Consider the following 14692-nt stretch of genomic DNA (forward strand, 5'->3'; position numbering starts at 1 on the left):
AGTTAACCCAGGCTGTGCTGCTGTAAGCACTACAGATATGTCACTGCTGGATGTGATAGGGAAACCAGGATATTTAATCAGAAATAAAATCAGTTTAGAAAACTGTTTACAAAACACAACACACAATTTACCGCTTTTTCTTTAGTACAAATAATAACAGCACTATTTACATAGTTTAATATAGGACAAGTTGTATAAAAGTATATATATATATAAAGTATATCTAAAGTACCTAAAATAAATATTCTCATTATGTATAATGAGTTTTCAGAGTCATAAACATAATGAAACAGCAATTCATTATTATCTTATTTTAAAGTTACATTGTGTAAAATCTCACCACTAGATGTCAGTAGATTGCAGATTGCAGTCAAATGAATTCTGTTTTCTTAGCGATCCCAAGTGTACAATCCTACCTACGGTGGCTCCTGTTTATATGTAGTGACTGTAGGGTTTCAGTCCACTGTTTACTGCAGCTTTCAATAATAGTCCATGTTATTTCACTCTGGAGGAGGGTGTAAAACTTTGGAGGAGTCCAATATGAGTCAGTGAGTCAGGTAAACTCACTTCTGACTAGGGATGGGTACCGGTATCTGACATAAACGGTAGTAACCAGACCGAAAAGCAGCGCACATTTCGGTGCTTTATTTCGGTGCTTTTTTTTTCCTGAGATGCACTTTGAATTCTAGCCAATCATTTTACGTTTCCGAGGATAGTAGGCGGGTCCAGGTACGTACGTTCTTTTAGAGCAGAGCTACAGATTAAAAATGCCCAGGGCTATCCCTGTTTTACTTGACTGTATGTCTAAAATGTGATAAATAAAGTTAAAAAAAATTTTTTTTAAAAAATGCACAAGGCGAAGTGGTCAAAAGTCTGGCTGTACTTCACAGCAAAATATGCAAACTCAGCAGCTGCAACAAGTGCTTTAAGCTGATACTGTGATACTGTGCAAAGGAGGTAACTCCTCGAATCCAATAAAACACCTGGCGACGCATAGCGTTTTTTTAAAAGCCAAAAAATGCGCTGTATTTGATAGCTTGCTGCCAGACCTCACACCGAGCACATCTACTGCGGGTGTGGTGCCTGTTATCGGACCCGGAGTTTGCAACATCCAGCAAAAACCCGAAGAGGAGAGTCCTGGCCCCTAGCCCTGCCAGTGTAGCAGAAATGATGACGGCAGCAGCAGCCGTTCTTCTCTGCGTGAGTAGCTTAATGTTGTTCGTGTGTAATTTACGTTGAGTAGGCTAACCACATTATTAAATTAATGCATGTAAGGTGAACTAGCAAACACCATCATAGCTACATGCGGCTGTCTTCTTGTTTGATGGCAGATACTCCCTTCACCCTGGCCAAAAAGGCTAAAATGACCAAAGAAAAAGTGGAAAACAGTTAAACATGAGAGGTTTTTGGACAAAGTTTGTGTTTTTTCCATTGTTTAAGCACTGCTTCCATCCAAGAGTGATACCATATATGCCCCATAGCTGCAGAAAAGGCAAACATTGTTATCTTTTTACAAAAAAACAGCTAAACATGAGAGGTTTTTGGACAAAGTTTGTGTTTTTTCCATTGTTTAAGCACTGCTTCCAGCCAAGAGTGATACCATATATGCCCCATAGCTGCAGAAAAGGCTAACATTGTTATCTTTTTACAAAAAAACAGTTAAACATGAGAGGTTTTTGGACAAAGTTTGTGTTTTTTCCATTGTTTAAGCACTGCTTCCAGCCAAGAGTGATACCATATATGCCCTATAGCTGCAGAAAAGGCTAACATTGTTATCTTTTTACAAAAAAACAGCTGAACATGAGAGGTTTTTGGACCAATTTTGTGTTCTCCATTCTTTAAGCACCGGCACCGTTTCAAAAGTACCGGTTTGGCACCGGTATGGGATAAAACTTAAACGATACCCATCCCTACTTCTGACCAATGGCAACAATACCAAGGAGAGATTTTGAGGATATTCTTGACTTTTGCCTGTTCTGTTAGTTTTAGTGTAGTTCCACATGTTTTACAAAGGGTCTTATATTTCCTTTTCCTGTTTTCCTTTTTGTTGCGTTTTCATGAGAGGTAGTGGTTCTGTTTCTTGATGGCAGCTCAAATGTGTGGATCTAATCTTATAAGGAGATTACCTCTGATTGGATCTCCCGAATATTTTCATGTCATTCGTTTTATTGATGTCAGTACATTTTATCATAGTTTTTGTCCTCATGCCTTAGTTTTTATCTTGTTTTTGTCTGAAAAAAGAGATTGTGGGCAAAAACTATGACAAAAGTTATTGGTCTGCAAAATTAACACTTGTGCAGGCACAAATTAAAACTGTTGCCAACTTCTATATTTAACGGATTAATTCTAAGTTTATGAAAATGAAATTTGTTGGGAGATGTAATTACACATACTTATCTTTCTATCATTTTTCAATCATAATTCCTTTTTTCAATTAAAAAAAACCTCAAAAACAACTTGCTGTAGCTTTAATGTTGTAGCTGTTTATGATAATTACTTCTGTTACTCTAATAATCTATATCATGTGAAAAACAATATATAATTAAAGCTTTAAAATAAAAGAATTAAAAGTGCAATAATTGCACCACCCTAACACTGAACATAGCCCTGTCACTAAAGTCACTCCCAACTCCCTGAGAGTGGTTCTGGTTTGTTCCTTCCCTCTGTCACTTTGCACTGGCTCATAGGGAGTCATTTGATTGTTGGGTTTTCTCTGTATTACTGTCAGTGTTGGGGAGTAACGGAATACATGTACCGCCGTTACGTATTTAAAATACAAAATATGAGTAACTGTATTCCGTTACAGTTACCGTTTAAAAAGGTGGTATTTAGAATACAGTTACTTTGTTGAAATAAATGGATTACACGGCGGTACTTCCCTGTTTCATATTGTCGCGGGTCAGGCCTGTTTGGGTTTTGTTTGACAGCTACGTTCTGTTGTTCCAGGTGGCAGCGTTACGGTTGCCATGGTTACAGGGTGACGCTCTCTCTGTGTGTTTCCTGGGTGAGAGAGGCCTTTTTGGTGTTGTTGTGCTAAGCTAATAGGCAGAATGCTACCGGTATAGCGCTAAAGAATGTAGCATCATAGGCAGTGTAGTCCGTGCTGCAGGGAGAATGGACTGCCATACACGTTATGTGTCTGTGAGCGAGGGAGGGAGAAAAAGGAAAAGTACGAGTTGTCATCAAGCAAAAACTGGAGCTGGAAGCATGTAAATATAATAATAACCACTGCAGCCAAGAAGAGAGCCTGACGAGCCCAGTTGTAAGTAAGCTATTAAGACTCGACTGTGCACCGTGTTCGTGTTTTCCTCCAAAAACAATAAGTTCTGTTGGAGCAGCCTTTCAACGCCTCTCTCTGTCTCTCGCTAGCAAAGTTGACCCAGACAACAAAGTAAAGCTAGTTTTCGGCTACGAGCCCGACACAGAACCCACCGTATTAGCCAGAGGTCCCTTTACTACGGTTCGGAGCCGCGGACCTTCAGTAACAGTAATAAATCACAGCAATAGTACATTCATGTAGTTGTAAACAGCATGATAATATATTAAGTAATCCAAAGTATTCAGAATACGTTACTCTCATTGAGTAACGTAACGGAATACGTTACAGAATACATTTTGGGGCATGTATTCTGTAATCTGTAGTGGAATACATTTTAAAAGTAACCTTCCCAACACTGATTACTGTAGGGTCTCTACCTTTAAAGCACTTGAAGCTATATAAATAAAAGTGAATGTCTGTGCAGATGTTTAATCATCCAGCAGTTGTGAGAGATTTCACTCTTTTTTGTTTGACTTTGAGCTACATCAGTAGCACGCTGTAGAAAGCGATGCGCTAACATCTCAAGATTGAAAAAAGACGCTGCAGCCCTTCTAGTTATTATTTCAGATTTTATTTATAAAATTGTTCACTCGAGATGCTGTGTTTTAACATATAGTGCATTCTCCTACGATGCAATGCTTGTGTGTTTCGCACACAGTCGAGCCCTCTAAGTTTTAACAGCCTGGCCATGTGGTGAACTGAATCATGAACACTTTGGCATAGTTTAGTGACAAACTATTGTGGAAACGTAGAAATGTAAACTCCAAATAGATACTTAAATCTGTCGCTGATGCCTGAGGGCCTAGTGTTAGAGTCACATTTCATACAGGACTTTACAAACACGCAATATACAAAATGGACAAAATATTAGGAACATTTGCTCTTGCGATATAGTGAAGGTTGCATCCAGGTGAAACATTCACTCTGAGTCAACTGTGATTTTTTTTTTATAAACAGTCAAATATAGCCTGAAAAAGGAGTTGTAAACCATACCACTGGAGACATGTTATCTCAATATTCTGCACGCTCAGTGTACCGTAACCAAACCCCATCTACTTTACTGTATGAAGTGTCATTACACATTTAAGGTATACAAGTCACAAATAACCATAAGAGTATCTTGGTGATATACAATATTCATATCACTGCTCATTTCATTACATCTGTTTCACTGATTTCACATCAGCCAGGAGTGGTTATGCTTTTTTATAGAGGGAGACACTTTCAGGCAGTCTCTGGCAAATAACAGTATAAGCCATTTTAAAAAAAATCTTTGCAACATATCTTACAAATAACACCCCCTTTGTTGAGAATGTTCCAGCCACATACTGGGAATATTTCAAGCAGAGTTCATTCTTAAATATCTAAATATGTATTGCTGCCCAGGTCCAGTCCCAGGGAGACGGATAGTGTAGATAGAGAGAGAGACACGATGATTGGAGAGTCAGCGAGCTTTGACATGTAAAGATGACAAGCTGCTGAAAGTTTACTTGGCCTGCAGAAACACAGGAAGACAGCTCAAAATCCCAGGTGAGACTTTTAGAGATTTACTTTACATGTAGCCTACATACCAAGTTTATATGAGTAATAACATACGGAAAAGAGGCTTACTTATGACTACAACTTTTCCTCCATATTTCCTCCATCGCTCCATCACTCCACACTGAGAACCACCAAGTGGTCCTTCTTGACCTGAAGACATGGAAATTATGACTTTTACAACACTCCTCAGTTTCACTTCATCAAGCTGCCTTTATTACATCTCAGGTGTAGAATACAGTAAAGTAGGCGTGTAACAGACTGCGTCTCACCTCTGACATGACAGGAAGGTTGTCAGAAAGGAACCATTTGGTTCGGCGGGCCTTGTCTCTCTGTCTCTGGATGAGCTTTCTTAGCAACCTCTTTACCTTTCGGTCTCTGGGGTCTGCACACTTCACCGCCTTCTTCGTGTACAGTCTTTGGAAGACAAATGCAAATTATGTGCAGAAGTTGCAGGATGACAGTACAAGGATGTGCTTGCTTCATCGATTTGAATGTGCTGCTGTCAGAAGGAGAAGATCATGCTGAGATCTACAAAGGTATTTGCCAGCTATAGCCCAAATTAAAATGAATATTTATATACTATAAGATGATAAAGAGGGAATTTTGTATTCCCCTCCTAGTATAACGAAGAATAAATTGTGATCAAACTAAAACAGGTAACGAAAATAATGCCTTGTATCCAACGGATGAGAATTCAGTGCTTTTGTTAACTGGGCCACATGAAAAAGCATTCATTCCCCAGCTTCATCAGATTTCCCTGACCTGCTGGAAACAATAGGTATCACAATGTAGTTTACTTAACTAAACCCTGCTGTTCTGACTGACTGGCTGCAGCAGGGCTCAGCTGGCTCAGAAGGTATTTTCAGATGGCTTGTTATTCCCACATATTTCCTTTTTCACTTCCCTGGCAATTACAGCTCTAAGCCCTGCCATAACAACATGACCTGGAAAGATGACAATGCCTCTCAGCCCAAGCTCTGCCCTCCTCTAACGAGAGGCATATTTTCCATTCCTGTAGATTGCTGTGTGCTCTTTAGCTCCAGGAGTGGATAGTTGAAATACTTGCATGATGGCTTGTATACTGCAGTCGGGCCCCTCGGTCTGCACCTCAAACCGCAACACATCTTTGGTACGCACCTTGCCGTGGGAGTATAGCATGCAGCACTGGACATCGTTCTTCATCTGCACACCTATGGCTAGGAAATAACACGGACAAAAGAAGACAAATGAGTCACTGAAATGAAAGCCGACTGCCAGAATGATGCTGAACTTTCAGGTGTTTCACATCATTGAATAGATTTCACATATAATTACTTTTTTGTGAAAACGGGATGCTAATGCAGCGTCACGCCAGGCAGAAAAGTTTCAAATAATAGAAATTATTGCAGATTATCAGACCCTAAATCTGAGCGTTCATATTTATAGTTTTTCAGCACCGTCAAGTCCCTGTTCTGATATTAGCAAAGACCGAAGCAGAGTATTTTGCACATGCCCCACATATACGCAGAGTCACATATGGACACACGCTAGAATGCCAGAGGAATTATAATGGCATCCCGTTGTGCTGAGAAACATACGAGCATGCCAGTGAAACGGGAGAAAGTGGTAGAAAAAGCGAGGTGTTTGTGTGTAAGGAATGCCATGATGTCCCTTCATCCAAATCTGTAAACAACTGAAAGTGTGATGTGAGGCAGCAGGAGCAAAATAGGACAGTGCTGCTTTGTAATGCCACAAATGATTTTGAAGCCATCCTCAGCCACATCAGTGCACTTCCAGCGCTTTGACTACATTTCAGAAAACAGACAAGACTATACGATCACGCGAACTGAGCCCTGACACAGTTGCTGTCTTTTCTCCATGTGTGTGTGTGTGTGTGATGTGATTTCTGCTCCTCTGTTTACATCCATGCCTCCCTCCCTGCTGCTCCTGCTGCTGCTATTCCTCTTTCCCTCTTCTTTCCTTTTCTGTCTTCGCCATCACCGTCTATGCTAGAGTGTCCACCTGCAGGGTGCATGCAAGCCATGCAACACACACACACATAGAAAGTATGGTTATGTCCTACCTTCTACAGATGCCAAGAGGATAACAGTCAGAGAGATAACAGTCAACATCTGCAGCATGAACATGATGAGGCTGGCAGAGGAGGAGAGGAGAGGAGGATAATCTACTCTGTCACCTCTCCCTCTATGGCTGCCTCTCTTATACTACTCCCTCCCTCTCTTTATACCTCCCTGCCCATCTCTCACTCACTTTTACCACCTCTCTTTTTTGTCTTACCGTCTTTCCCTCCCACCGTCTGTTTATCCATTTTCATTCTTATGCTCAACTAACTCCCTCCTTCTTTTTCTTTCACATTCATCTCACCTCTCCCTCATTTCTCCCTTTCAGTCTCCTCACTCAAGATGCCAGGCCTGATTTATTTCATTTAGGGTGTTAAATTACCCCTTCATTCTTTTTTCCTTTGCTTTCCTGCATTTTTCTCATTGAGAACCAAAATAGATAAAAGGCGAGTTATCAAGAAGTATTCAACATGCAGCATTTATATTAATTCCCGTGATAAATCCAGTTATTTGGCTTTTTTTTTCATTTCCAAATAACAAAATGAATGTAAAATGGTTTGCAGCTGTATGGGCTGTAGGAGAAGCGGTAGTATCTGAACTTTATCTGGATCATTCTTACCACAGAGTTTTCTGTCTGCCTCCTTTAGTATATCTTTATCCTGATGTTAATATGAGTGATTGCTTTAAAAATGTCTCTTTCAGTTGTAATTTTAAATGGTAATAAATGTTATTCATGTAACATTTTACAATAGATCAAAAAGTCTGAGACAGATTCGTGAAATCTATTCTTTTATGCTTAAATGCTTTTTAGATACATTTTATGCTCCTTTAACTCTTTAAAGCCAAGTTTTTGTGAGTTATTCAGATATCATCAGTGTGATTTTTTTTTTCCTTCAAAAAACTGAAATACAAAAAAATGTCTGATGTAGCAAATCTGACACAAATATCTTATTACTTTTTTGCCATCGGAAGGTTCATTAAACACAAACAATTATGATATTTCATGGTTGAGGCTTTAAAGGCTTAAACTGCTACATAAAAATATAAAGTTTTCTCATTTAACATGCTTAATATCCCTTTATCTGCTCATTTTGAGCTCCTTGGCCTCTTACACTGTTCATTTTTATGTTAACGTTACGTTTCTATGCTAATGATGCACCGCTGTAAGCAGTCATTCAAAAAGTAAACAAAGGGTTAGCACCTTTGTTGGTGGAATACAAATGGTAAGTGGCAGCCACATTGCTGCTTGTCAAATGCACTTGCTAACTGATTATCAGAAAGTGTGAGCACCTTTATAAAAGCTGAAGCTTTAGAGGTTTGGAGTCAGACGTGCAAAAATCCCAAGAGCTACATCTCAGACTCTACAGGCCTCAGTAAGCATGTTAGATGTTAAACTTTATGGTAGTACAATTAGAAAAACACTAAACAACCATAGCTTCTAAGGGTTGCTAGGAAACAGTCTCCTCCATTCAAAACTAACATAGCAGCACAGCTTATTTTTTGTGAAATTACATCTAAACAAACCACAAGACTTCTGAAACAGTGTTCTTTCCACAGATGAGGACAAGGTTTTGGCCACAGTGCCACATTTGGCCCAAACCAAACACAGGCTGTCAGCATGAACACCTCATACTTTCAGCTTGTTTTGCAGCCACAGGACCTGGACACCTTACGGTCACTGAGTTGACTCCGAACTCCTCTGTATACGAAAGCAACCCAGAGTTACATGTAAGGCCATCTGTTCATGGCTAAAGCTTGGCCCAAAGTTGGGTCATGCAAGCAGGACAATGATCCCGAGCACAGTAGCAAATTTACAACTGAAAAACAAAAGAACATTGCAGTGACTCAGTCGAAGTCCAGACCTTCGTAGAAAATCTGGCAACAACGTGAAACCAATCTGAGGACTTTTAATTCTAGTCTGGTTTTCTTACTATAATTTCGTTTGCATGCCTTGGCTCATGCCGATGCAAACTTGTCACCAAGTAAATGTTATAAATTTACCTAATAAAGTAACTCAGATGTTTGAAAATATGTCCTAAATGTTTTTGTAGTCTCTCCTTTTCTAACCATAAATCATTATAAAACATTGTTTCATTTACCAAACACCACACGAATACGCTGGAGGCACTATGTTAGCACACTCGCATCCATTACAGGGAGACTTCAACAGAAAACAACATCAGGATCTAATTATACAGACAGGAACTAGAGAAACTGATGTAGGCCTGCATCTGTCTCAGGAAGGTATTCCTTTGAACTGGCCCTATGATCGAGAAAAATGACAAACACACTTTGTCAAAGTCTGATTAGGCTGCCAGCAACATTGTATAAAGTGATCAATCAAAGGCTGGATTAGGTGTGACAGATGCACAAATATTTCCACATCATAGGGCTGAAGGCACTTAACGTGCCTGGAAAACTAATAACTTATTAAGAAGAATTATAGCTCTTATAGGTGTGGTACACAATAAGTGATAACACACAGACAATATATCACAGCTATCATATTTAAAGAATGTTTTTGGACTCGTGCAAGCCTAGAAACTGAAATTCATAGTTGGCATCATCCGCTGTGTGAAAAATTATGTGAAAATAAATTGTAGTGATCATTTCTAGGTGTGTGTGGAGTTACTCTGTTACACCGTTAAGGAAATATCACCTGTTTGTTCAAAAGCTATCACGTCTACCCAGGCTGACAACTAACATGTCTCAATTTTTAAATGTCAAAGAGAAACATAGCGGCGTCTCATGACTGTGCTTTACTCTGATCTGCTGTGGCAAGTTATTCGTGTTGGATTGACACCAACGTCTGACATTCATAGTTGATGGTTTGGGAAGATGAAAGGACTTCAGTTGACATGGTGCCTTGCTATTTAGGTTTGGCCATGTATCTGCAGGGAGAAACATGAGGTATCATCAAACAAAGCTGACACAGGAATGTCATGTACATTGTTCTCATTCTGCGCTGACAAGGCTTAAAAAACTGTTTGGGTGAATCTGGTAGAAAAGAGCCGTTAAATAATTATATGGATATTTTAAGGGGGTAAAGGTGATATTTTTCCTTCCTTGTCACACAAATTAAGCTTGCAAGTTCAAACCCATCAAACTTCATTACTATAAATACCCTGGATTTACTGTACTTTAGAAAAGAATGCATTAGACAAACTTTCAGTATGCTGGCAGGGCAGTGCTGGAACAATGAGTTGCATTTCATGTAGAGAAATATTGCTTTAGACACTAATGTAGCACATATAATGGACACATTTTGGTGGATTTTATTGATGTGGGTCTGTCTAAGCTCCTGTGGCTCAACAGATCTTAAGAAGGAACAAATTATCCTTTGGCTCCTTTGGCTCCTGCAACATACGAAGAAATATTCAGACAACATGGCAACAAAATGTCTCCTATAGAACCCTGGATATGAAAATATGCAGACTGTTGACTGAGGGGTGTGTTTGGGGTAAAGCTGTGTACGTGTGTGTGTGTGTGTGCGCATGTAAAAGAGAGGGGGATTCAAGAATTTGACCCAAGAAATCAGGTTGGAATCTCAGCTGTAAAAACATACCTTCCACATGACTACAGGTCTGCCTGTTAGCCCTACACTTTACGGATATCTCTGCAGTGATTAAATATCTCCTGTCAAGGTGTGGCGACCCAGAAACACGAGGGAAATCAAAAATAAAAGTAACAGCAGTGAGCGATTGGGGTGACCAGAGTAATGTTAAGAGCTGGAGTTGTACAGAGGCATGGTTTGACCTCCAGAAGATGATGGAGGGCTCAACCCACTGAACTGGACACACAGTCTTAACAGATCGGACCGTGCTCCCAAAAAGGGATTTGTAAGGGATAAGATGCAGGGGGGCAAATGCTTGATATAATCTTTGCAAGGCAGCAAACTGGGAGGTGTACAAAACAGACAACAAGCGGCGTGGAATGCAATTTTGAAAACTGAATTAAGCACAGCACATTTTTTTTCATTGTTTTTTGTGCTTAAAATACTGAGCAAAAAGTTCCAATGAAATGAGTGCACAAAATTCAAGGACAAGTTATAACCTGCAATTCCTTTTTAAACCTCACCACCATAGGAGAGACGAAAGAGCTGTCTAAGGACATAGGAGACATGATTGCAGAGTGCATATTAATAAATGAAAGAAAGACAAAGTAACTGTCAATCGCCCTCAGGCTGGTACCCCAAGATGTGCATCATCAGTGATCATGGGAACAACAAGGGATAACCCTAGGAATGCAAAGCAGGACCCCACTCACCAAGAAAACCAATGGTGACAAGTTGCCAGGTTGTGGTTTGAAAACTTGCTCAAGAAGGCCCATTCGGAGAAAAGTTTCAAGGTTGTTAGATGTCGCAGCAGATGGCCCCGCCCCTCCCTGAGCCTGGTTCTGCTGGAGGTTTCTTCCTGTTAAAAGGGAGTTTTTCCTTCCCACTGTCGCCAAAGTGCTGCTCATAGGGGGTCATATGATTGTTGGGTTTTTCTCTGTATCTATGAAGCGCCTTGAGGCGACTTTTGTTGTGATTTGGCGCTATATAAATAAAATTGAATTGAATTGAATAGACCAAAATTGGGCTCCGAGCATTTAGAAAGAAATGACTGTTGACTATGGCCCAAAGAACATCATCCCTACCAAACAGGCGGTGGCAGCATTGTGCATTGGGGATGTAAATCTGCAAAGGGTACAGGATTGTGCAGCACCTGCAGTTTGACCTCCAAGTCTGAGGCCGTGGTTCTCAGTTGGAAAAGGGTGGAGTGTTCACGCCAATCCAGAGACAAGTTACTGCCCCCAATGGAGAACTTCAAGAATCTCAAGGTGTCCTTCATAAGTGAGGGAAGACTGGGGCAGGATATTGACAAATGGACTGTTTTGGTGACATCAGTAATGTGAGTGGTATGAACCCTGTAGAGAGAGCTGAAGCTTTGTGTAGCTAAGTGATAATCTAGAAAACTTAAGGATTTGTGAAAGATATATGAAGAGCAGTGGCCAAAAATCCCCACTGAGTGCACACGAACCCGGTGACCAACTACAAGAAACATTTGACAGCTCTGCTTGCCAACAAGAATTAATCCAAGTAATAAATCATATTTTCCAAGGGGATACTTCTTTCCTTCATTTTTTCATAAGTGTTTAAAATTATGACTTGCTAAACAGTACTTGCTAAAAATCACGTTGTCAATGCCAGCATGTGGAGAGCATTGCAAAATCCTATGCTTAACCTTGTGATAGAGCTATTGTGCCCATTTTATGGTAATCATTGCATATCTAAATAAAAAGAATGCAAATAGGTGCAATTAAAATTCTTAAAATTGAAAAGAGGTCTTGGCTGTATTAAATGCCACTTTAATTTTACTAGTTTGTTATAAATAACTAAGCTTTAAAAAGCCAAGGGTTTAAAGCTTATCCCAGCATGCCATTTCCCCCCCATTATTATAAAAGCAAATCATTAGGCCAACCAGCCCTGGATTCATATTTCATGTTCTGCTGTGGACACGGGAAAGCTCTGCATTGTATCTTCACATGAGATTTCCTTCATGGAATGTCTTAATCGACTGTGGAAATAAAATTACGCTTCAACATGCGATTATATTTTATTAGAATAGAGCGCCGCATGCTCTCCTGTGCCAGTCAGGCATTCCTCTGCAGGGAGTTGACGGGACCAAATATCTGTGTTCATCCCCCCCCCCCTCCCCTGAAACACTAAACCTAGAAAATCTGCTTAAACACACTCGACTCGAGCATTTATTTTGAAAATCCGCACTACAAAAACTCAAAAGGTCTTGATTGAGCCTGGAGTGAGAAACCGGACACTCTGGATGTTTAAAAATTGCTGCCAAGAAGAAAAGCACACATCTTATGTCCACAGAGATCCAGACACATTCCTAATGCAAACTCGAGGGTCGCTGTGTTGCACAAGAAATTTGACCTTCAACATTTCACCACTGGCTGCGTTGCGCTCTGTAAGAGTCCAAAACTCAATGTTCCAGCAATGGTAATGACATAATATTTATTCCAAGAGAATTATCTTAGTAATATTTGAAAAAATAAACATCTCACATAATACGCCATTGTCTTAAATGCAGAGGATCTTTCATGTGTCACCTGCGGTTTTATTTGTTATGAAAAGTAAGACAAGAACAAGTTTGCAGAAGTAATTGTTCAGGACATGCAGTCGAAAACTCTAAAAACTAGGCTGACCTTGAGGCTGCTGTAGAGCCAAAATACCCCGGGGCATCAGTAAACGTCAGTAAAGGCCGTTCCGCTGAGACTAGCCTTTTTTCCACCACAAATTCAAAATATCAAACAAAATTAATTCAGTACGTTCTTTACTACAAAATAGTTTACTGCAGTTATGTCCCCACTGGCTGATAACAGACAAGGATTCAAGGGAAGGGTAAACAACAAAGACGTTTAGAAACTCCTTTAAAAACAGTTAACAGGCTCTGGGGAGACAAATTTATGACTGATGCTTTTACTGCATAGGCCGTGTGTTTGGGATCACGGTCGTGCTGAAAAGTGAAGCCAATCACTTTCCAGATGGTATTGTATGGTGTAGTACTTTTCTGTGTTCATAATTCCATCAGTTTGACCAGATTTCCAACACCACTGGCAGAAATGGAGCCCCAAACCATGAAAGAGACACCGTTGTTTTACAGATGGCTGACGACAGTAGTGTACCTCTCTCCTTACCATCTCTAAACACACTGACAAAATGTCAAATTGGGATTCATCACTTTTCAGCCCAGTTCTTATGTAATTTGGCATACCTCGGCCTTTTCTGCCTGCTTCAGTGATGGAGCAGCTGATGGGCCACATCTCTCTTTGTTGGATTTGTTTCTATATTACTTAAGGAGGTGCTGTTGATCGGATAGTTTTTAAGCCTGCCATTTCTTTTGAATTTCACAGCACCAATTTCCTGAAATGTTTTAAGGACACACAGCAAACCACCCTGACATAAGTTTTATAAATACTATTTTATGCTGGTGAAACAGTGTTTTGTTTGGTATTTTTCATAGATTGTTACACAATCTGTTCCCCTTTCTCTTGTTCAAAGTGCAAAAACATACTATTTAAAAGTGGTTCTTTGCCAAGTTTTCTTTTATATTTATACGCAACACCAGTTTGTTGCTTGAGTTGGCCGCATTTGTTATGTTTGAATGATTCATAGCTCAGTGTTAACTGGCTTAATAAAAAAAACATTCTTCTGAAAAAGCTCATGTCCAAGGACTGGATTGAAAATGAGTGAAAAAGCAGTCAATATGAAAGGAAAGCCTGCAGAACTGCTGCTCAAAACCACTAAAATTATTACAAGAAAGTCCGATTTCTTAGAAGTGAAACATAAAGAGACAAGAGACGGCTCAAGACATTTATACAGACAAAAAAATTGTTGATCTGATTTGTCTCCAAAAACTTCAAGATGTTATTCTATTATTTAAATACAAGGAGGAAATTCTACAAATGTGTTAGCAAGGGCAGGATAGCTCTGACATCACTGGATGAGCACATTTACTTTAGAGCAGGCTGCTTTAAAAACAAACAAACAAAAATGCATCCACCTGAATTGTGCAGGAGTAAAAAAGGAATTTAAAGTATGCACTTCAGTTTCTCAGCGGTGAGTGTTGCTCACAGTGCTTGTCATTCATTTTTCTTATGTTGAAACTTATTCAGAAGATGCTTAATCTCTTGTTTACCTCTGGGAGATCTGAAAAACTAGTTAAAATTGGAGTCAAGTTTGCAGTGCACAAATCTTTTTGCTTTTAATGTC

The 14692-nt window shown here is 39.7% G+C and overlaps 1 protein-coding gene across 1 annotated transcript; it reads right to left on the bottom strand.

Moving 5' to 3' along the window:
- Nucleotides 1–3874: 3874 nt before the first annotated feature.
- Nucleotides 3875–7263, bottom strand: ccl44 (chemokine (C-C motif) ligand 44). Its single transcript, XM_085151331.1, has 5 exons — nt 6924–7263; nt 5928–6057; nt 5131–5275; nt 4931–5011; nt 3875–4814 (listed from the first exon to the last, which is right to left on the bottom strand). Exons 1-4 carry the CDS (start codon nt 6985–6987, stop codon nt 4973–4975), a joined length of 378 nt encoding a protein of 125 aa, XP_085007457.1. The 5' UTR covers nt 6988–7263; the 3' UTR covers nt 3875–4814; nt 4931–4972.
- Between the last annotated feature and the right edge of the window lie 7429 nt (nt 7264–14692).

This window comes from Neolamprologus multifasciatus, chromosome 23 (genome assembly GCF_963576455.1).
Source record: "Neolamprologus multifasciatus chromosome 23, fNeoMul1.2, whole genome shotgun sequence".
In the NCBI taxonomy this organism is placed as follows: Eukaryota; Metazoa; Chordata; class Actinopteri; order Cichliformes; family Cichlidae; genus Neolamprologus; species Neolamprologus multifasciatus.